A 24,292-nucleotide genomic window follows, 5' to 3' on the forward strand; every position below is an offset into this window, starting at 1 on the left:
CCATCTGATTACCTGCTCCGCTTGCAATACGGAACCAAGCCTAAGAACAGCACCCATATGTAAAAACTAAAGCATTAGGTCACAGGCAAGGGCAGCCTCCAAGAAGTGCTGGTATCGTACAGTAGGTCAACCCGCATTACTGATGCCTACTGCCCTGCAATTGAGGGAACCCCTACAGCAACTTGAACAATGCTGATCAATTATACTTTCATCTGCCACACATTATTCACCCATTGCTTTCGCATCAAAGGTGCCTAAGGCCAACCACAAGGATTCTTCAATGTGGAAACCAGTGAGTATGAAAAACCATCCAAGTATTGAAGACCAATCCTAAAATGCAAGATTCCAAAATTACACTGTTCACTGTAGATAAGCAATGTAAGGAATTTAGATCAAAGGCAACGACAAAAGGCGACACCTCACTGTCAATGAAGCAAAAGCATACCTAGGAGTTTGCAGTTGTTATCAAACTATTTGCAGCCCAAGATGTCGCGCATTACACACGTGTGTACATACCCTGTGCCCCAACTGACAACATGCTGCTTCTTGGCATGTAAAGGTTAAACGATGCATGCAGTTTTGTACCTATCCAAATGCCCAAGCTGACCGCCATGGCTACTCGAGGTGTGCGGTGGCGCAACGACTGCAGCGGATACACGGTGGCGTAGCAGCGATCGACACTCATGGCTGTGAGGGTAATGCAGGTTGCCTGGGCAGTGACCTAAGAACAGAGAGAATTTTCAGATTTTCCAATAATGTAAACCATGACAAACCAGCCTTCACATTTCACAAGCATTTTTCCAAGAAAACATTGTGTTTAATCGTTGTCAGTCACAAGTGTATTGACTTAGTTAAATGGGAGTACTATGTTATCGGGAAGGGGGCGCAGTGAAAGACAGCTAAAATGGCGGCATCTTTATCTTTATTAGCCAAAGGCCCATTTTGTTGGGCAACCTTTCAGAACAGCATAGGCCCCTCTTGACACACGTTGCATATCTACTGCGGCAGATAGTTGCTAGACATGGACGAGCTGTATGGTAAACTGCAACCATACCCAAAAACGCTGCATGCTTACTCCAGTCACTGTGATTATTTAGCTGCATCCTTTTAGGTTGTTTTTAATTAAGGGTAAGTGGTGCAGAATAGGTCGAGATGCCCACTGCCCCACCCATTCACTCGGCCAGCTTCACTCCACCTGGCACAGACTTAAATCACTCGTACAAACATTCCATCTTCACCCATCCACATGACGCACACATTTCACCCAGCAGCAATGATGCTGCACAGGCACACACATTGCAACAGCTCTCCCTCAGCACAGGTTCAAAAGACAGGAGCCCATGAAACACGCAGGAAGAAAAGGCCACAATAGAGCAACACATACCACCCCTCATACACATGGCTCATACACATGGTACCCCGGATCTTCACTTCCATCTCCTAGTCATGTACAACAGAAACATCTGGAGCATAGCCAGCAGAGGAAGAGAATGCCCTAAATCATTGCACCCGTAGGGCCAACACCAAAGCAAAACCAATCATAAACCCCCCTATTCAAATCAATCAACTGGACCACAACCATCAGAAGGGAATCACCAGGTCTGCATCTCATTAAGCCAACTGAGCCGCCGGAAGTGGCTGCTTGCAGTGCAGCCTGACGCCGAGTCGGCTTATGGCCCGTCACAATCATAGGTCCATTCCTCTAATCTCGTGGCAGATGGCAGCTGGCAGCTGGCATGCTGTGCTTTCCTGTGCGGCTCCTCCAGGATACTGTTCTTCCATTTCGTTCCTGTGTGCCCCGTCCTGTTGGCTCATCGGATGCCGCTCCTCATGGCCATGGGGAAAGGGTGAGAGGGGAGGTGAGCTGGTAGTAGGACACGGCAGAGGGTTTTGCTGGGGTTCTAAGGTAATTGCTGGTAGTCCCTTGTGGTTCAGCATATATCCATGGAGCTCATAACCCTATGACATATCGTTGCTCATTTTGGGTGGCTGCATTACTTTGGCTTTTAGTGAATAGTTTGGTCTGGTTTGGTTCCAGGCAAATGAGTGGCCTTTTCTGGCTTCTTGTACTGATGGGCTTGAATTTGGCAGGGGATTTTTATAATGCCTAGCATTACAGCATGTGTACTCAAAAGGAGGCCCGGTTTGTTAACTGATTCCCATTCCCATCTTAATGATGTTGAAACAGGCGTTTCCCCAGCACGTACAGTTACGGGTGGTAGTCGCATGTTGGAAGTCAAAACAAGGAGTGCTCCCAGAAGACAGCAAGCTAATTTATCCCTCACTCAGACTGGCCCGTTCCTCCTGCGGTCAAGATATCACTCAAATGTAGACAAGCCGGAGAGTGCCAATACTAGAGAGGCAGTCAGGAATAAGGTCTGGTCATGGCTACACTCCAAAGATGGTCTTGGCTGTGTTAGAGGGCAAGATTTTAGACTTCTTCCAAGGTTGCATATTAAAGACTAGTACACCAGGAATAACACAGATGGTATCATTATAGGCTGTGGCCAGAGGGACCTCCCTCATTTCTGGTCTCATATAAAAATCAGAATAACATGTCACCTATCTCCAACCTAAGGATTGTGCTTAATTAATGTATTCATGTTTTTTTTATATCTTCTGATTGGTTTGAAATTGTATCTGTGTTATGGGTATCTCAGTTTGTTCCTGTCTATTTTGTTTTGGTTCAGTGCCTCAATGCCCTTGGGCCTATATAGATACTATATAAATACAATAAATAAATAAATAAATAAATACATAAATAAAGAGTCAGGGGGAGCGTTCATGCACAAACTATGCCAATGAACCACAACTTTCCACAAAGGAAACACCACAAATCAGAAACTCCCAGAAGGAAGAGAATACCAAATAATATGGCCACCTCTGTACCACGTGCATTCCAGCCACTCAATGAACTACCAGCCACAGGATGGTAGAACTAGCCAAAGTGACCCTGGCCGAAAAAGGGGTTCACCTGGAATGCTACACCACACCATAGAAAGGACCAACACGCACATCTCCACCCCCAGACTAAGGCAAACGAGACTCATTGGACCTCAAAATTCAAAAGCAGATTACCTGTGCGGCGACACATACCGAGCAACACAGTGTAATGATCAAAAGAACCAAACATTGCATGGACACTTAGCATTGGGGGCTGACACAAGGGTACTTTGGATATTTGAATCCTGCCGCAGGACCAATTTAGATATTCATCCTTACAAAGCCGATAAATTGGGTAATAGTAAAACCTGTCATAACAGCGCTTAGAGGCCAAGTGGCATTTGGTCTGAACCGCTATAAAGAAACATAATATTTTCACCAGTTTAATTCACAGTGAGCACATGGGCCATTTGCGGCTTTTACTAGGCTCATGCCCCTACTGTCCATGTTTGTCTTTGGCAACAGCTCCAAGAATACTAAACATGCAATTAAGGATGGGCGTTCTCAAGTTTGGGCGGGTATCTGTGCTTAACACTGTCCGCCCCACCCCCTGGCCCTTCATAGAACTATTCACTAATCTCTTTGCTAAGGTGGCAATTGGAGCGAGTTCTTCAAATGATGCACGCCTACTTCAACCCTTCTGTACACATGGGTTAATCGCTTCAGCTTAGTTAAAGTTCTGGTTTTTGGTAAGTAGAAGACAAAAGGTACAGACACCCACGAGACCACCATCAATTTGATGCTACGCCTGCTTGAGGGAAAATGACACACAATGAACACTCGTTCAAAGGAATTGTATCAACCTTCCATTCTCATCCATCCACATACAGCAGCATTCATGCAACACAGACAAGAATGTTATATAAAAGTAGTGATGCAAAATTGCTCTTTTCAATTTGTTAAAAGGACTGTGGCAATAGAAAGTATCTTTGAGTTCTGAAAGGAAGGAAAGTGTTCATTTTTTAGAATGTTTCTGCAGATGTATTGCATATAGTTAATGGGGGTCATTACAAGTTTGCCGGTCCGGAAACAACGGTACCGGTAAGCTTGCCGGTACCGTTGTTTCCAGACGGCAAACTACGAGTTCTGCGAGCGGCTGCCTTTCAGCCCGTCAAGTTTGACCTCAAGGGCGGAACGGCACCCGCTCACAGAGCTCGTCGGATGCACCGGCACCATTCCTGAATGCTGCCGGTGCATCCGTCCTCCCCATTCCCATTGAATCCAATGGGACTCAAATGGGAATGGGGAATAATATTTTCTGGCACCTGGCAATGGGGAATTACCGGGACCGGCAGGGCTGTAATGCCCCGGTAAATCACCACTGCTGGGTGCTGGAAAGAAAATGACTCCGGCGGCAGCTGTGCCGGTATTTACCGGCACGGCTACCGCCAGAGTCGTAATGAGGCCCAATGTCTGTGAAAAGGTTCTCGAGAGGACTAGACTTGGCAAACGTGTTTCATAACAAACCTGAACAGGAAGACATCTGCATGGAAGGTATTGAAATCAGAACAAACAAACAAGGCCCCACCATAAAGATTCAACTCTAAACTAAACGCAAGCATTGAACCTTTTTTTGACACAGACACATTTAGCATTCTCGACAAATGGAGAATACAAATGAACACTTTAACACATCCACAAGGGGCGGTTAAAAGATCATTGGAAAACAACCAGAATAAAAGGATCAAACATTATGACAAAAGAGCTGCTCGAGTTGTTGCATACACTACTGATTACATAGCAAGATCCTGACAGCTGAGAAATTCTACACCAAGCTATATGAACACCCAACCAGCAAATGCACTCAAGAGCTTAAGAGAAGCACCACAGGTCACAGGAACACTCTGTGACGCCGCTTTAAAGAAACATGGAAATTGGCACCTTGTCATGCTCTTGAAAATATATGAAAAAAAGAAAATGCTGCCACTACTTACCTCTTGCACTGGCACTTTGAATAAACTGATTACTTTACAATCGCACTGACTTGCTTATCAACCATCAGGCCAGTGCCCTTTTCCAGAAGGATCAATCTTGGCTACCATTGCTTGGAATCAAATGACACCAATGTCCCTCCTAAGGATTGAGTGGGTACTCTAGAACATTTCTACAACCACATTTCCCACAAAGTCAGCAAGCGAACTAGTACAGTTTCAGTTATTACACTCCTTTTCATATGGAAGTGTTATCAATTTCCAGGCAAGAGTCACGGTTGTGTAAACAAGAAATTACACCACAATGTGCCAACCTATTTATGACAGAACCAAAAAGCGGTGTGCAGTCATAATGTCGAAAATAAAAAGTCGAATGACAAAAATGTCGAAATAAAAGTCGAAAATAAAAGTCGAATCTATTATTTTTTTATTTATATCTATTTTTTGGGTTTGGTAAGTATAAAAAATGGGTAAAATAAAAGAAAAAGAAAAAAATTCGACTTATTTTCTTTCGACATTTTTTTTCCGACATTATGACGTTCAACATTTTTGTTTTCGACAAAATGACTATAAACCCCAAAAAGCAACTCCATTGCAAACCTGTCAGATGAACCCTCTTTACACTCCCTCCTGTTTTGTCTGAAGAAAGGGGCAGTGCCTTCCAGAAGCCATTCTACCAGCTCTAGATTACACACTGTTGGAGATAGGATGTCAACTGGAAAGGGTTTTCTGTGGCAGTGAGGCCCATTGGCTCAAAAAGCGCATTGACTCCTTCGCCCATCATGCAACACGAACAACCTGGAACTTGGCAGACATCTTGAAACACTAAAGTCCTCTTTGAAACGCAGAGAACAAACCTACAGTCTTACAGAATCTAGATATGTGCAAGGCATTGCACTAAAGCACCCAATGACAATGCAACCATGCTGGTCCCAACACCCGAGGAGACATTCTGGGACCCTTACGTAAAGGGACTGAAGCAGTATTGGTATTCCTGTAAGTTTATTAGGTATAACTCTTCACCCACGAGCGACAGTGCAGCATCTGACTTACAAGCAAAGCTCTCTCTCTCAATGGACAATCACTCCCATTTTAGTTCTTCCCCTGTCCCAAGCTTCCATCCAGCATGCCACACACATACACCAGTTATAAACTACACACTTCCCTTCCATTAACGAAAAACAAAATCTTGAAATCTCTCTGGTGGTTTTGTCGACCTGTCAGGCCTGCAGTTTCTGACAGGCATGACACCGTCCACACACTCTCTCATCCTTTGGCTGACAGGCCTGCAATTCCTGAATGGCACAACACCATCCACACACTCTCCCATCCTTTGGCTTGCACCGCTTCCCAATTCAGCTTTTCCCTCGTCCACTTTCAAGACCATGTTCATATTTCACACTCTCCCATCTTCCATCCTCAACGAGTTGTGGAACACTCTCTCAACTTTACATGGCTGGCACCATCGCATAGGCCCCTGTCTCGAAGGGCTAGGCAATTTAATCCTGACCACATCCCCTTCCTTCACTTTCCGTTCCTTGATCAATTTCCTCACATCGTACTGTCACTTATTGACAATCTGTTTCTTTTCTACAAAGACTCTTGCCTGTAGCACAACTTCCCACATCCTTCTTGCCCTTCTCATCCATGGGGGACACAATTAGTAATGAGCTTCCTGCCCCTGGACACTTCAAAAGGAGAGATCCCTGTCGTAGTATGCAGGAAAAACCTGTGTGCAACCATCCTGCTCAAAACAACCTCATCCCAGACTTCACCATTCATAAATGCCCACCTGATGCAGTCCTTGATCACCGTGTTAAACCGCTCTGCTAACGCATTGGCTTGGGATGATAGATAGTGGTACATGTAGGGTGAATGCCATGTTCACCCAGATAACCACACATCTTTTTTGACCTGAATTAAACTCTGTTGTCAGTCAGCAACTCACACACATAACCCTCATGCCTAAAAACCTCCTCCATAAAATCAATGACATCTCTCATCATTATGGAACGTGTCATATTTACCTCCAACAACTTAGACAGGACATCCACCAAAACAATACAATATTTGACAGCACCACTACCTTGAATAGGACCAACAACGTCCATCCCTACTAATTTCCAAGGGATTTTGCGGCACCAAATGCTTTTCAGTCAATACACAATGAACAAAATTCTCACAACTCTCTCCACCTCAAGATCGCACCTAGACCACCACAACACTGCTCGTACTGCTTGTTTGGTTCTGGTGATGCCTTGATGCCCCTCGTGCCCCTCACGCGCAATTTCAACAATTCTTCATCACCACACTCGGGGGAATTACTCTTTCTCCTCGAATCACATATCTACCTGCCGCATGCAGCTCTTCTAAAACCGAGCATAGGCCCTCTTAATTGGTACCCTTCACTGAGTCCTTTTTTAGTATTCTACCACTCTCCAACACAGCTTTCATCTCCCTGATAATCTCATCTTCCTCTATACCAGTGTCTCACTCCTCCTTCGTTATCAGCTGCTGTTAAACATATAAAACACAATCCTCCACAACTTCATCCTTCTCTGCCACAGTATCCACACCCAGGCGGAATAAACAATCAACTGGAATGTTCCTTTTTTCCTTGCACATATTGAACTTCAAATTGGTACTATTGCAGCACCACGACTCATCTTCTTATCCTGGATGAGACACCATAGAGTCCATTCTTCTGAGTTCCGGAGTATCCACTAGGCCAAGTAGGCACCAGACTATGGGCCCCACTCATAACAGATCAAAATAAAGCAGTGCAGAAAATTAATAACGTATTAGGAGATCATTTGTGAGGGGGGGCTGACATTTCCACTGCCTAGGGGCCTCCACAGGGTTTAATCTGGCACTGCTTCTTCTGTAATGTCTGATTGATCGAATACGAAATGTCAGATGGAGAAAAAACGACCGTCATTTACACAGAAATGATTTTGTTTTTTTTCTCCCGCTGACATTTCCTGCAACCCGCACCCCATATTCCCCCAACTTACCTTTTGGCAGATCACTTCACTGTGTGCGGCCGACTCCTCCATTCTTCTGCGTCAGTGGTTCCCTTCACTTACGTGCATGGGAACTGGCGCTACAGGGTCCTTTTTTTTTAACTTTGTTTGACCCCCACTTTCCTTTTTATGGCGCGAGGGACAGCCCCGCAACCCCTGAAGTCCCATAGTGTCGATCAAGGGGAGCCAGGGACACCCCAGCAACCCCTGCTCCCCTTGCTTGATCGACATATTTTTCCTGTGCCGAATTAAACATTTTTGTCCATTCGTTTTTTTTATTTTCGGTTATTTCTACGGATACCGTAATGTCTCCTTCAAAGGCTTGTGATCTGAGCGTACAAACATTTTTCTTCCCCACAAAAATGTTCTGAACTTCTCTATCAACCATTTGATAGCCTGTAATTCTTTTTCAATCATGGAGTAGCTGACTTCAGCCCCTTTAAGCAGACGGGCAGCAAATGCAATGGCATATTCCTTGTCTCCCTCTAACTGCGTGAAGACCGCACCAAAGCCTGTATTTGGCATCTGTGGAGAGTATGGACTTCCGACTCAGCTTGAAATCCTTAAGAGAAGGAGCAGATACCAATGCAGCTTTGATGGACTCATGCTGTCTAACACACTAGGCATTCCTTCTATATGGGGCATGGTTCTTTAAGAATAGTCTCATGTTAACAGCCTTAATAGCAAAGTTGGGGATACACCTTGAACAGTACTCGGCCATACCCAAAAAGCAACACAGGCTCTCCTTGTTTGGTTCCATCACATCTTTCATATTATTGGCTTGCTTCTCCTTCACACTCACCCCATCAGCTGTTACCATGTGTCACAAATATTCTATTCTCGTTTGATTGAATTTACACTTGTCCTTGCTCAACGTCAGCCCACTTTCCACCAGTATTCTCATCAGCCTGTCAAGGCTTTGATCCTGTATCACTTGGTCTAGACCAAACACGTGGATGTCACCCTGGAAGCAGATCACTCCTGCCTCATTCTTGATATTGTTATGCATTGTCCTTGAAATACTGAGGCAGCCGATACCAGGCAGAAGGGCATATGCACAAATTGGAATAGGCCTTCAGGTGTAATAAAGTTAGCTGTTTTGAGTCATAATGAAGCTTATTCTGGTGGTATCCAATCCTCGTCGCCAGATTAAGTAATGGGACTGAAGCAGTATTGGTATTCCGGTAAGTTTATTAGGGATACCTCTTTGCCCACAAGCTGCAGCGCAGCGTCTGACTTACAAGCAACGCCCTCTCTCTCAACCGTCACTCTCTCCCATTCTAGATCTTCCCCTGTCCCACCCTTCCAACCAGCACGTCACACACATACGCCGGTCAGACACTACAGACCCCTAAATCCAAAAGTCACACTAACCTCGACCAAGTTGGTCCTAACACTTCAAAATTTCCAGATGGTGGTGACCTCTCCAATCACCCTGCAGGGTCCCGACGACCAAACATGGTGATATTTTACATGTACTGCCAGTGAGCACAATTTTACACAGTGCTTTAATAAATTAATTCAAATCCATTTATAAACTTTAAATTTACTAACTCAGCTAAAGCAATTCATTCTTTAGATGCCACAATCAGAACAAAACGACAGAGAAATCCCGACCTCCATATTCCACAAAGCCATGGATACTGCAGTTAATTTGAAGCAAAATCATCCACCCTAGACACACAAAACATGTGACCACTGTCAGTCAAGCAAAACAGGGTGCCATCATGTGCGCTGATAAACCAGATAGAGACGAACAGATGAAGCTCCTCAGATGGGAATTCCTCAATCATGGATACAACTACAGGACTAAGAAGCACCAAATCCACACAGACAATCTAAGCAATACCAAAAAAACTAATAATTAAGGGTGCGTCCTATCGGGTCGCCTACGATCCCTGCCTCCGCTATATGGAAGTGTTGAGAAAGATTATCACACACTTATAACTGATCCTCTGTGAGGATGAGGACTTGAGGCAAATCTTCCCAGAAATTCCCCAGCTCTACCTCAGACAACTTCACAATGTGCCAACAAGGAAGGTGGAAAGCGTAGGGGCCAGCCTCAGAACAGAACACAGCTTACAAAGATAGCATTCCCCATAAGAACTTTAAAAAGAGAAACGGAGGGCATGTGGACCCAAAACGATCAACAAATATTTGAATGGCTCACGCATGCTTTCCTCCTCGCCTCCTCAATCACCCTTCCTGCCACCAGCCAAACCTGGACTCACGTAAAAGCTCTGGAAGGAGAGCTACCTGTGAGTTAAAAGTGTGGTGTTTCACAGGTGTTGGGGCAATGTATGCTACACGCTGGTGGCCTTAGCAGTGTTAGATGAGCTTGTTTACGCTCTCTGACTCTGTGACTTTAGTGTTCTTGTGGCAGTGTTTTGCACATCGTCTGCAGGGCTCGGACTAGGGGATCAATTGTGGCTCAGTTGGTTATAGCAATCGTGACTCAGTTTTGTGTCAAAATGCCAGTTTAAGTGAAGGCCTTGCTGTGTTGGGTCAGGAATATAGGATTTATGCACATGTCAATTCATATTAGGGGTCCATCTGCAACAATTGTTTAGTGTAGAGTTGTTAAGTCAGAATTTGTTTAGGTGGGTTGTTTCCTGGGCAACGTTGGATACGGAAGTGATCTTTTGGCATGAGTTATTGAACATATTAGAGTTGCAGATCGCTGAGTGGCTAGGAGTTCGTGGGGGGCCCCTCTTTTACGGGATAATGGGGTTATGTCCAGTCAAGTATACCTCTTTCCAGATTGCACCAATTTTTTGCAATCACAGCTGACTTGGCCTTTGTACTCTATATTGCTGATACCCTATGTGGTGGTTTTCGTATTGTGGTTTTAGCCCATTATGTCTATTGTTGTACAAATAATGTGCATTGGGCCGCATCTCACGTTCTCGCAATTTGATGTAGGTCCATTCCTATATAGTGTGAGTTTGTGAAATTTTGTCAAAACCGGATTGGGCATTGTTGACGCTCTTTGGTTGTACTGGCACTGTATTTGCTAATTGATTCTCTATATTAGACTTTATTTGTGGGTCTTTGTTGCTCTTGCGACGGATTTGTTAGGGGTGCTGTTGTGTACATATTTAGCCATCTGCCTGTGGCGGCTGGTGAAAATGCTTTTGGTTGCATGCGCTTCATTTGTCATCAAGGCTTTATACCTACGGGGTGATGGGGGGGATTTATGGTTTTTTGAACTTTTACTCTTTGGAAGTTACTTTGGAACTTCTTTTGATTGTGCTGACTTGTTGCTGTCTCTTTACAGTGTGTCGTCTATTTGTGGCCTATATCTACCTTTTCTGGTTGCCTTTTGTCCTGTCGGGACATGGGTTACCACCTTTTTCTTTCACTCTTTCTTTTACTTTCACTTGCTTTGCTGCTTTTGTCTAACAAGGAAAAATATTTCAGATTGTATAATAGATTTGTTAATATGAATACTAAAATTGTGGATCATCTCAATATCGTCTCATGGAACGTTAATGGACTTAAAACCGTCACCCAGAGGACTAAACTACTATCCTACTTGCGAGCAAAATCTTGTGATATTGCCCTCCTCCAAGAGACACACCTTACTGACCTTGAGTCTGAGAAAGTGAAGCGAGGCTGGGTTGGTGAAACCTTTTTTTCAACTTACACATCCAGCAAAAGAGGGGTTTCTCTACTGATCAAGAAAAATCTGCCGATATCTATCCTCTCTAGCAAATCGGATGTAGAGGGGAGAGTCATCTGTGTCTTGCTCAAAGTCCAAGATTCGAAATTGCTTATATGTAATCTGTATGCACCAAACCTGGATGAGCAAGTTTTCTTTCATGAGCTTGCGGCGATGCTTCAAAGTTTTGATGTGGATTCAATTGTACTGGCTGGTGACTTCTATTTGGTGTTAGCTCCTGCTCTGGATCGCTCACATGGGGACTGCTCAAGAAACCCTAAAAAGTGCAAGAGGTCCTTGGATGATCTGATAAGGGAGTTTAACCTGGCTGATATTTGGAGACTGGAACACCCATGTGAAAGGGACTATACTTTTCATTCTCAATGTCATGACACATACTCCCGCACTGACTTTATCTTGACCTCTGGACGGGTAACTTCCAGTTGTTATGATTCTAAAATTGGGCTTATTGCACTGTCAGATCACGCTCCTGTGTCCCTGAAGCTCTCTTTACAACACACTTTGTTGAGGTCGCCACGTTGGAGGATGAACTCTAACATTCTTAAAAATGATCTTATCAGAGAAGAAATCAGGGATGAACTCGAACACTTTGTCCGGATCAACAGGACTGATGATGCAAGAATCTCGTCAGTATGGGAGGCGCTGAAATGCTTTGCCAGTGGTCTTCTGATTGACAGGACTGGTAGGCAAAGGAAAATAAGGGCCAAGGAAATCCAGAGACTCTCCAATGAGGCAAAAAGACTGGGTAAATTGTTTGCGAACAGCAGAAATGATGGTGTCAAGGATGACTTGAGGAGAGCCAAGTTTGAACTAAATAAGTTAATTTCAAGTCAAGTGGACTGTGACCTATTTAGACAAAAAAATCAATTATTTCGAAAATAGTGAAAAGGCTGGGAAATTATTGGTGTACAGACTGAAAGTAGCAGAGGGTGATCGTTTCATCTCAGCAGTTGCAAATCAGAGCGGCGGAATGGAGTCTAAACAGAGAGAAATAAACAGATTGTTTCGTGACTTTTATACAAAGCTTTATGAATCAGACCTGAGATGTGGTGAGACTGGTATTGCTGATATTCTTAACTCCTATGACATACCACAACTCTCAGATGATCAATCAGCAATTCTTGAAGAGGAGTTTACGGTGGAAGATATAAAATTGGCTATTTCAAAACTATCAGGGGTAAGTCACCTGGTATGGATGGCCTTCCAGGCGAGTTTTACAAAATCCTCCCAGATTCTGCCATACACCTCTTGTGTGATGTCTACAAGGAGGCCTTTGATTCAGATGTGTTGCCTGAAACGATGCAACGTGCATAATAACTGTTCTAAAGAAAAAAGACAAGTGTCCTACAAGGTGTGAAGACTACAGGCCGATGAGCCTGATTAATTGTGATTGTAAGATACTTGCGAAAATGCTGGCGATGCGACTGGAGCCAGTGATTACATCTCTAATTCACAAGAACCAAGTCGGATTTGTTACAGGTAGGGTTGTGGCTGACCATATGTGCCGTTTGCTGCTGTCTATTGAAAGTGGTCGTAGACAGAGGGTAGCCACTGCTGCCATTTCCTTGGACGCTGAGAAAGCATTCGATAGGGAGGAATGGGCCTTCTTGTTCTCCTGCCTGAAGAGGATGCACTTTGGTGTTAAATATTTGCAGTGGGTGCAGCTTCTGTACAGGTGCCCTTCAGCTAGTGTGATTACCAAAGTTCTCATTTCTGATGCATTTCCACTCCACAGGGACACGAGACAGGGTTGTCCTCTATCTCCGCTGTTGTTTATCCTGTCTATGGACCATTGGCGCTCTGTCTGAGGGCGGATGTGAATCTTAAGCCAATAATTGGTTGCGACCGTGATAATTTACTCTGGTTGTACGCTGACGATCTATTGGTCACCCTCCAGGATCCAGTTGCTGGCATACCCGCATACCCCATTTGATGCATGACATTCAAGAATTTTCAGTTGTATCTGGCTATAAAGTCAATTGGGGCAAGTCTGAAATTTTGCCTCTCAATGATCTGTGTCTGCGTGGTGCATGTGCACATTTCCAATTCAAATGGTGTAGTGATCGAATCAAGTATTTAGGCATCTGGATTGGCACTGATGTGCTGAAATTGCCGCGTTGAATTTTGGACTTCTCATCCAAAAAATACAGACTGGCATAGGCAGATAGGAGCTCTTGCATCTGTCCATGTGGGGAAAAATTAATTGCATAAAAATGAACCTGGCTCCTCGTGTGAACTATCTTCTTTCTATTATGCCTATTAAGGTTCCTGGTCATATTTCCAGAGCACTAGACAAAATTGCAGCTGCCATTGAAAAAAGGTGGGATGATTTTACCTAACTTTAGTAAATACCATCTTTTGTTTTCGGCTCGACATCTCTGTAAATTCCTTTTTCCGAATGAAGAAAGTTCACAGTATGTAATGTGGGAATGTGGCGCTGTATCTCAGTTGGAACCAAGAGCTCTGCTGACTTCAAAGAAAAATATCAAAGCGAATCCTTTGACCGGTTTTCTACAAGACTGCTGGTGTAGCATGTCAAGGCGCATGAGGGCAGACCCCTACCTGCATTTGGATGCATCCCTTTGGCTGAATCCTGCCCTGAGATGTCAAGGGAAGGTTCTTTTCTGGCCAGAGTGGCTCCTGGCGGGTATAAAGTACATCCGTGATCTAATTGATGGAGAGAATTGGATCCCGTACGCACAGCTGTGTCAATCTCACGATATGGCTGGTTGTCCATTTTCGGAGTATCAGAAATTGAAAGGCATTGTCAATGCTTGCCTTGGTGGTACTGCTCTGCTGGAATCGAATGTTGCCTGGTCTATGTTGCAGTTGTGTGGAAGTGCTGCTCACGCTGCTGCTACGATATACGGATTTCTGAAATCGTACAGGAAGGAGGATTCGAGGCTGCCAGTGCTCTGGGCAGAGGAGTTAGGCGAGGAAATTGATGATGTCTGTTGGCGGCGCTGCTGTGAGAATACCCGATTGGTAAGTCTGGATTGTGGTCTTAGAGCATCACAAACGAAACTGCTCTTTAGGTCCTACTGGACACCAATCAGGTTGTTTAAAAGAGGTCTCATGGACAATGAACTCTGTTGGAAGTGCAAAGGTGCTAGAGGCTCCCCTCAGTCATCTGATATGGTCTTGCCCTAAAACGAAGAACATTTGGGAGTGCATCTGTGAGAGGTTGGGTCTGGTTTTGAGTTGTACGGTCTCCCTCTCTGCCACATTGCTGATTCTAGGGGACGTGTCAATGATTGATGATATCTCTTTTGGGCAGATGACTTGGATACTCCGCACCAGTATGATAGCCAAGAGGATGATATTAAGATCATGGAAGTCAAACTGCTCCTTTAACATTGGTGAATGGGTGGATGAACTTTTGACTGTTTCAACCTATGAGAGGGCAATTTACAAGAATGCAGATGATATTGAAAAATTCGGGGACATTTGGAACAGGTTCCTGGAGGTCTATGGTTAAATTTCATTTTATGTACACGATGTGCTGTCTCTGTAGCTAAGAAATGTGCTTTGTGTTTAATTTCCATTGACTTTGCACTGATGGTTCCTTTAGCCAGCCATTTGTTCTCTGGTTCTCTGTCCTTTCTTGGTTTCTGTCTTTTTTTCCTTTACCCTTTTGTTTTCTTTCTTGTCTATTTCTTTCATTTGCAGAATTGGTTTTTATATGCGCTGTTGATTGTTTGACTAGATAGTGCAATTCTTGTTTGCTCTCATTTATGCTGGCTGTATGTTGTGATTTCTGAAATAAAAACTTTAATTCCCACCAGCCCGGGACCCGTAAAAAAAAAAGTGTGGTGTTTCCTCTTTTGCTGCTGAAGGGCAGCGTGCCAATAGAAATGCATGCCAGTGTATAACAGGCCAATGTACATTACTGCCAGCGTGCAACGAGCCAATTTCTCTGAAAATCTATACTGGGCGTTTTTAGTAATCAGCACCTTTCCTGTACTTATCAAGTTGTTACGTTACTATCATACTGTTGTTCAACACATTGTAATCACACTGTGCGCATGACTTCTCTTCCTTATAAATGGTGAGTCTGCTTCTGTTGTACGAACATTTCCTGAAGAAGGGACCTATGTTGTCCTGAAAGAATGGAATGGTAAAACATGCTTCAGCCAAATCAAGGCAATCAGATCCCAAGATTGCATTCTGACCCCTGCCTCACTCTGCCCTTAGAACAAAAGGGCACTGTGAAGTGAGCATTTTTTAGTTTGGGCTGTTAGGTGGTGCTTTGCGCCATCTATAAGCCAAAGATATTGTATTGCAGTACTGGTAGGAGGGAGTTGACATGTGTGGAGGGACACAGCTTGTGGGTGTTGTTTGGTCATTGGCCCACCCATTGATGGCCGATGGCCATGCTAATCACTATGGCTATTCCCACCCACTCCCTGCCCTTCCCTGCCATAAACACATCCTCCTGGGATCTCTTTGAGCTCACTCTATCAAGCAGTAATATCAAGTGGTAGTCTGCCAGTGTTTTTAAAGCCGTCTGGTGAGAGTCAAAGGCTTAATTGCACCTATAAATGGCTACTGGAGTAATAAAAGTTTCTTAACTGTGTGTGCTTTCTGGCACGTGATTTATACCCGTTCCATGCACTGAAATCCTGTTAAAAACAAGCAACAACAAAGCCAAGAGTTTTGGCTTGAGGTATTAGATAAGCATTTGCTAGGTACTAGCATTACATTCCCAGGTAATTGCTCCATCTTCCAGCTGTTGTGATCTTGTGGTCAGGTAGTGCCATTACACCAGTGCCTAGCATATACCTATCCCATGCCTATCCAGAAACCCAAACTGTTGGTTTTGCCGTTGCATGCTTCTTCTGGCAGGCGGGTTTCAGCATCGGCGTAAGCATTGACCCAGAGTGCAGTCTGGAACAGTGACTGGAGCTGCGTGTACGTTCTCCATGCAGCCTCCCTTGCATTTGTTGATTTTCTGCAATGTTTGAAGGTCCTTGATCTGGGAAATCCTATCCGGACGTTTTCATCACAGGGGTGCACAATTCAATGGTGTGAAGCTTCAAGTGTCAATAGTTGTCTGCAGCTGTACAACCTCGTAACATGGGCGATCTGCCTTTATTTTCAAATGTAGCAATTCATTTCCTCGATTGCAGAAGTACATTTTGTTTCATCGTTTTTCACCCTCTTAAATATTAACTCCCAGCCTTTTTCCTTTAATGCATTTGACCTTCCACTGTGTACAATAGCCCAGATGCATGTCTGATGTGCTATCCCACCTTTTTCACTGCATTGCCATTGGAAGACATGTATAAACTGGCTTTGCCTGATATTTTCTATAACCTATTGCTCATTGTCAGGTTCAGATATGAGCACTGGTTATTTCATAGAAGTCAAACAAATGATAGGCTACACAGTTTGGTGGGTCGGGAGGTTCCCTGGAGGATGGATATCTGAAAAACGTGCTGCACACTGCCCCCAGATTAAACATCAAAGCTACACCGGTCATTTCTACCCAATTTACTATAAATATTTTGGTGGGAGATTTGCAAATTTTTCTTGATATGACAAATCATATATGTGCCAAAATGTTGTAGATCGAGCTGTATACATTGGAAAACCTATATTTGGATTCCCACACATTACTCAAATTGTCTGATCCTGGGAAAGTCATCTTCTCTCTGCGCTTCATTTCACTTAAGTGTCGAAATTGGGAGTGCATCAAAAAGGAGTACTGTCAGGTGAAGGCTGGGTGGGACCCACAAAAGTCATGGAAACCAATGGATTCTCTGTATGGATGGTTTATTTAAAACACACAAATGTTCCAACTGTTCCACTCAAGAGCACATCTAATGAGAGTCCTCTTGGTCCTCCTATCAGGAGTGGAGATCTCGTGAGCTGTCTTTCAGTTCTGTCTGGACAGCTTGGTCATCAGCACCCTTCACCAACTCTTTATCTGTGGGAGGAAACTTGTTAGCTCTTCAGGTGGAGAAGTTGGTTTTGGAGTTTGTTAAGCTGGAGAACTTTGACCCATCTAAATCTTGCTTGGGTCAAGGCGCAGGCCTACCCCTCTAGCCACCATGCCATTTGCTTGTTCCACCAGCCCTTTAAATTGGGCTCTCATCCATAAACTAGCACCAAACCTTTTGGAGCATTTTTCTCTCAGGATAAACTAGATCTTCAAGCTTCTCTCTTATCTTTTGGTGCATCACCTCCTTTCTCCCAACTCATCCTCTCTGTTGATATTCTTTCAACACCTACAATAACTCGCAACCTTCAACCTCTAAGCCTCCTACCTCCCCATCCTGATATTTCCCAAACCCCTCAATGACTTTTCACCTTTCTCCTGCAAATCTCCCAAATTCTTCCACTAATTCTTCAATTCGTGCAGAACACCAATTTTGTCCTTCTGATTTTTCCCACCTCTTCAAATAAATCTCCAACCTCCTCCTTCCGAGGTTTCCTAACCTGGTCTAATACATTTCCAATCTCCCTTTTCTGATATTTCTCAACCTCTTCAAATACATCTCAAAACTCCTCTTTCAGGGGCTCCCCAACATCCCAGAGCACCTTCTGCCCCTCCAGATCCTCACCCATCCTCCTCCACCACTCTCTGCTCCTTTGGTCTCCTCCTCCAGCCTCTGCACCTCTTTCCGCTCCTGCTCTCCAAATGCTGTCCTTCCTCTGTTCCAACTACTCACACTCTGACTAGAGCTGCGGGTCACATTATAGTGTTTTGACTCCTTCACTGGACTGGATCGCTGGCTGATTGCGAGCACCTGGATTCTATGAGGCGGGATAGGATGTGACTTGCCAGTCTCCTTAGACATTTGTGTGTGTCTAAGGAGATAGAGACCATAAGAGGAGGGGGGCAGCCATCTTGAATTCCACTGGACCAGTCTGGTTCGTGCTGCCTATTTGCAAGGTGACAATCCTAGAGCTAAATTGAATGTGTACATACATTAATGAATAAATCCCAGAGGGACACTGAAACATCTCCCAGCGGTATTTGGGAGCAAGGGGAGGACTTCTCTGTTCGGCAGCCCTGCCGTCTGCAGATCTGGCATCAGGTTTACGTATCTGGAAAGACTCAAAATTCCTCATTTTCTCTGGCCGCTGGTCTGCCGACTTCACAATAGGTCTGCAGAGTCCACATGGCCTGAAAACACTTGCAGATCCAGAACATGTAATTCTTTAGGATTCCAGTATTTAAATTAATTTGCTGCAGATTTAGCGAAACCCAGGCTAATTTCCTGTGTGAAAGGAGCGTGTATCTAAGAAAATTTAGTCATGTGTCTAAAGAGGTTTAGGTTACAGGAGAGTATAGTACATGCCTCTGTAATTTGGGTGGGATGGGTGGGAAACAGTGAGAATGTGGGAGAAGTTGTCTTCTTGTCACAGTCTCTTGCTATATGTGTGGGTTGCAGTGCAATATCCCGGGCCATCCTTCTATAATATCCTGAAGCCCCCAGCTCTGGAGAGCAGTTCGACCTCGAGACCCCTACAGCACTTCCACCATGCCCGCAGACAAAGGATCGACATATTAATATGGCCGACGCAGAAACATCAAGCTTTGAATTGGGCCTGACAGCCCTGCAGCCACCTAACGCTGATGTGCCTTCCCATTGGACATTGATAGCTGAAATGGTCTTGGAGCCCTGGAACTTGGAGGAGGGGGAGCAGGCCTTTTACAAAGGCTCTTTACTAAGGCTGGCTTCCCCAACTGTCTCGGCGAGTCCTGCAACCCTGCACCCACCTGGCGACTGCTATCACCAAATCTGGCACTGATTCCACTCAAAGATCACGCAAATGCTGATCGCACTGGAAAGCTGATTCCTGTGCAATGTCGCCGCACTATTACTAAAGGTAACAAGGTGCTCTGTCATATGTGCCCAATCTGCAATCTGAATCAGACTGCCAGCGCTTCCCATGACTTTACATATTTACTCCCCCAGCCAATTCCATTCCTCTTTCCCTCACCCCTCATGGCCTTGGAGTTGCACTGCCTCCCTAATGATCTTTGTAGCCAGACACTGTTGACAATCCGTCCAGTGCCCCCAAGTAAGCCTCTGTGTTCATGCAAAGTTGCTGACCACCCTCCAACCCATCATATCCACTTTGCAAGTAAGCCTCTGTGTCCATGCAAGGTTGCCCACCATCCCCCAACCCATGATATCCACTTTGCAAGTAAGCCTCTGTGTCCATGCAAGGTTGCCCACCACCCCCCTGCTGTGCATCCCTTACAGAGCATACACAACCCACCCCAATCTCAGCACCTAGTCTTCCAGCACGCTAGCTCTTCCCTGCAGCTGGCTCTCACACTGTCATCCCACCATTAGAGCCACCACCACACTGCGCCTCCCCCCTCCAGATCCTGTATAAGTTAAGCGTCCATTCATGGCTGCCGTTCAAAGGGCATTCTATAGCTTGAAAGTCACACTCCATAGACCCATGGCCTCTTCTGCTTTGTTAAGATTGTCTCCCATCTCCCACCCGCACTATCCCTTATTCCTGCGCTTGAATTATCAATGTACCCACGAACCACACCAGGGGCTGCTATACCGGTACATGTCACACGGCCTGCCTACCTTGCTACCTGTTCCATGAAGCTACCCCACCGCAAGACCTGCCTACCTTGTTGTAAAGTTGCCAAAGGCTTATCTACCTTGACACTTGAACCATGATGTCACCCGGCCGCTTGGGCTGCCTACTCTGACACTTTTACCATGCGGTTATGTTTGTCTCCATACCTGAAGTAGCCCCGTACCATGAGGTGAGGATTTGACAGTCTGTATCCACACACCTATTTTGCCTTTTTAATGTTTGCATGCCTGACGTAGCCCCCGACCATGAGGTGAGGCTTTGACAGTCTGTATACACACGCCTATTTTGCCTTTTTGCTGTCTGCATGTCTGAAGTAGCCCTCGTACCATGCGGTGAAGCTTTGCCAGTCTATATACACACACCTATTTTGCCTTTTTGCTGTTTGCATGCCTGAAGTAACCCCGTACCACATGGTGAGGCTTTGACAGTCTGTATGCACACATCTATTTTGCCTTTTTAATGTTTGCATGCCTGAAGTAGCCCGCGTACCATGCGGTGAGGCTTTGCCTGTCTGTATACACACACCTATTTTGCCTTTTTGCTGTCTGCATGTCTGAAATAGCCTTCGTACCATGCGGTGAAGCTTTGCCAGTCTGTATACACACACCTATTTTGCCTTTTTGCTGTCTGCAGGCCTGAAGTAACCCCCATACCATGCGGTGAGGCTTTGCCAGTCTGTATACACACACCTATTTTGCCTTTTTAATGTTTGCATGTCTGAAGTAGCCCTCATACCATGCGGTGAGGCTTTGCCAGTCTGTATACACACACCTATTTTGCCTTTTTGATGTCTGCATGCCTGAAGTATCCCCGTACCACAAGGTTGAGGCTTTGCCAGTCTTTTTGCACACATCTATTTTGCCTTTTTAATGTTTGCATGCCTGAAGTAGCCCCCGTACCATGAGATGAGGCTTTGACAGTCTGTTTACACACACCTATTTTGCCTTTTTGCTGTCTGCATGTCTGAAGTAGACCTCGTACCATGCGGTGAGGCTTTGCCAGTCTGTATACACACACCTATTTTGCCTTTTTGCTGTCTGCATGCCTGAAGTAGCCCCCATACCATGTGGTGAGGCTTTGCCAGTCTGTATAGACACACCTATTTTGCCTTTTTACTGTTTCCATGCCTGAAGTAGCCCCCGTAGCATGAGGTGAGGCTTTGCCAGTCTGTTTACACACACCTATTTTGCCTTTTTGCGGTCTGCATGCCTGAAGTAGCCCCCGTACCATTCGGTGAGGCTTTGCCAGTCTGTATACACGCACCTATTTTGCCTTTTTGCTGTCTGCATTCCTGAAGTAGCCCTCGTACCATGAGGTGAGACTTTTTCAGTCTGTATACACTCACCTATTTTTCCTTTTTGCTTTCTAAATGTCTGAATTAGCCACGTAACATATGGTGTGGCTTTGCCATTCTGTTTACATACACCTATTTTACCTTTTTGCTGTCTGCCTGCCTGAAGTAGCTCCCGTACCATGAGGTGAGGCTTGTCAAAGTATGCTTCTACCACCCACCATTATGCTGAAATCCTTATGCGTGTTCTCGTACCTTATGAACTGTACTAAGCACTTATTGTACCTAGTGCCTAGGTGCCTCAGGGCTTTAATACCAATGCACTGCTGGTAACCTTCCTCAAGCAGTGGAAGTCAGAATGCCATCCCAATAAGTGCTGCATAATTGCTTTGATATAGGCATTGCAAAGAGGCTATATACGAATTGAGGCAATGAAGGGTGGTGAGGAGTGAAGAAAAGAGGGTGGAAGAACAACATGGGTCAAGACATATGAGTGAAAGAAGGGTAATGATTAGCAAGGAAAAGTGTGACACCTATTGCACTGTCTGCAGATGCATGATCAGAGAGAGGAAATGTGGTGCGGTGTACAGAGATGGATAAATATCACCACGAAAGCTGTCTTCAAAGCAGTTCATGGGAAGTACGAAAAAGGAATATGTCAGCAACTGGATCCAGTAGAAACTATTTGGAAGTGGTGCTTGGGTCCAAATCCAAATAGACATATGCATCTGCTTAGGAAATTGCCAAGCAGTGCCAGCGATAATTGGTATCCACAAAGTGAAGGTGGATGCCTTGGAAAGGATAACTTATATGGCAATGGCGTGTCTGCCTTCTCTAAATAAATGTGATTTGAAAGTGTGGCAAGGGCGCATGGCACTGCTCATAAACAGTGATGGTGCTAGTGACATGCTTGGCACCTTGTAGTGACATACTCATGATCCTCGGCTGATCCTCAATCGGAGAGGCTGGTACTCACTTTACATCGGTGGAAAGTCCAGTCAAACAGTTACACATTGTTTTTAATGGGTCCATTTGGTGGCATATGGGGTTTTGGTCCTCTTCTGCAGTACCATGGAAACACAAAGTGCTCATTCTATTTCCGCAGAGGTTTGGATGTTGTTATTCAATGGTATCTGATGGGATTCATTCCCTTGATTATTGGCCTGAACATGGCTTTGCTTTCTTTTATTTGTAGTCTTAAAATCAAGGAACAGTCCTTGTATCTCCTGTCAGTGGCGCTGCTGGGACAGTGCAAAAAAGAAACACAGGGGCCCGGGCCACCAAACCATGCAACAGTCCTGGATGTGCTGACAATAGTTACATGGCAGTTTGCCCCAGGCACCACACCCCTGGCACTACAGTGCCATTTTGGTTGTATAGTCCTGAAGGTAAAATGTAAAGAACTGTGCTGGATAAGACCAATTTACCTATGTAAAAATTCAGGAAACCTGGATTTGCAATGTACAGGGTACAGTAGTTCTTGCTGGCGATTGTGCAGGAGTGTAAGGAGATGTCACGGCTCCTAGCCATACAGGGGTTGCATGTCATAATGCCCCTGCAAGAATGTCCCCATAGATAATGTCACCATATATAATGTTGTGAAACATTTCTTCACACTTGGTCATGCGCCATAACAAAATAACAAAATGATGCAAATTGAAGTTCAATCCAACTCAAATGTGTATTATTGAGTGGTATAAACCCAAGTTCTGTGACGTCAAAGACGTTACAGAACTTGGGTTTATTTGTGATTTGCCCTGATTTTACAAAGGCATAGTGTATGCCGAGACATGTGTTATCAAAGAGGGCCAACCGTAACATTTAAATACCACGCAATAATAAAAATTTGAGTTGGATTGAATTTCAATTTGCATCATTTTGATATTTTGTTGTGGCGCATGACCAAGTGTGAAGAAATGTTTCGCTGCTTTATGTAAACGGAGTAGAGGGACTCATGTCTCCGTTTTTTTGCGTTTTTTTTTAACAACAAAGGGAATATATACGGCGCAGAGGATCAGCAGTTGATATCCCTGAAGAAGTTCCTCATATAGTTCCATATATAATGTCGCCAATGGCTTTTCCTGGTGACATTCTGTATGGGGACATTATGACCTGATACCCATAAACGGTTGTTCATGAAGAAGGGGATCTTGTGTTTGACATGCAAGGTCATAGCAATGTTCCTGGTTGCTCAGGCTTGGCTTTAACCATTCACTGGTTGATCTGGTGACACCGGTGGCACAGCACACTCTTCCAGTTCGAATGTGATTGTAGACCGTGCCAAAAGTGGTTAACTCAAGTAGAAGGATGAGTAGTTCTGTTGTCTAATAGTTCCAGGTCTTGGATTTCAACAGCTAGTTAGATTTCAACCCTAATGAGAGGGACAGGGTAGCCATCTTGTTCACTATGTTTTATATAACTAGAGCAATATCACTGGACATTGCTGTGTAAGTATTCCCCACATTTCATATTTAATTTTGACAATAGCATTCATTACGTAGTTCAATGTTTTTTATAGTTAGGTATTGAGGGTCCTTACAGTGTTGCCCGTATGGTAAAAGTTCCAGTAAAACTGCTGGTAATTCCAGCAATGACACTTTTACCGCTTCAGCAAAACACAAGTTTGCCAGTGGGGGCACTGATTTACCTCCAGCCAAATCAGGCCCCCACTGGCAAATAAATGCTGGAATATCTGGCACCGGTATTACCAATGCCGGTAATTCCAGCCATCCTCTCCATATAGGACTCCATGGAATGGGGATTTCCCGCCGTTGCTGGCACCCGGAATATCCCAGAAATACTGGGATATCAGGCGCCGGTGATGGAAGGGCAGTTTTAACAGGAA

General features: G+C 44.7%; 1 protein-coding gene across 1 annotated transcript in view; it reads right to left on the bottom strand.

Annotated features, from left to right (window-relative positions):
* LOC138510408 (G-protein coupled receptor 54-like) overlaps positions 1-24,292 on the bottom strand; it is a 402,978-nt gene that overhangs the window by 82,015 nt on the left and 296,671 nt on the right. The window contains exon 3 of the mRNA XM_069626041.1: positions 586-721. Coding sequence (XP_069482142.1) covers positions 586-721 — 136 coding nt within the window. The remainder of the gene's footprint in view (positions 1-585; positions 722-24,292) is intronic.

The sequence above is a fragment of the Ambystoma mexicanum genome, chromosome 6p, assembly GCF_040938575.1.
Source record: "Ambystoma mexicanum isolate Mex_15411 chromosome 6p, UKY_AmexF1_1, whole genome shotgun sequence".
Classification (NCBI taxonomy): domain Eukaryota; kingdom Metazoa; phylum Chordata; class Amphibia; order Caudata; family Ambystomatidae; genus Ambystoma; species Ambystoma mexicanum.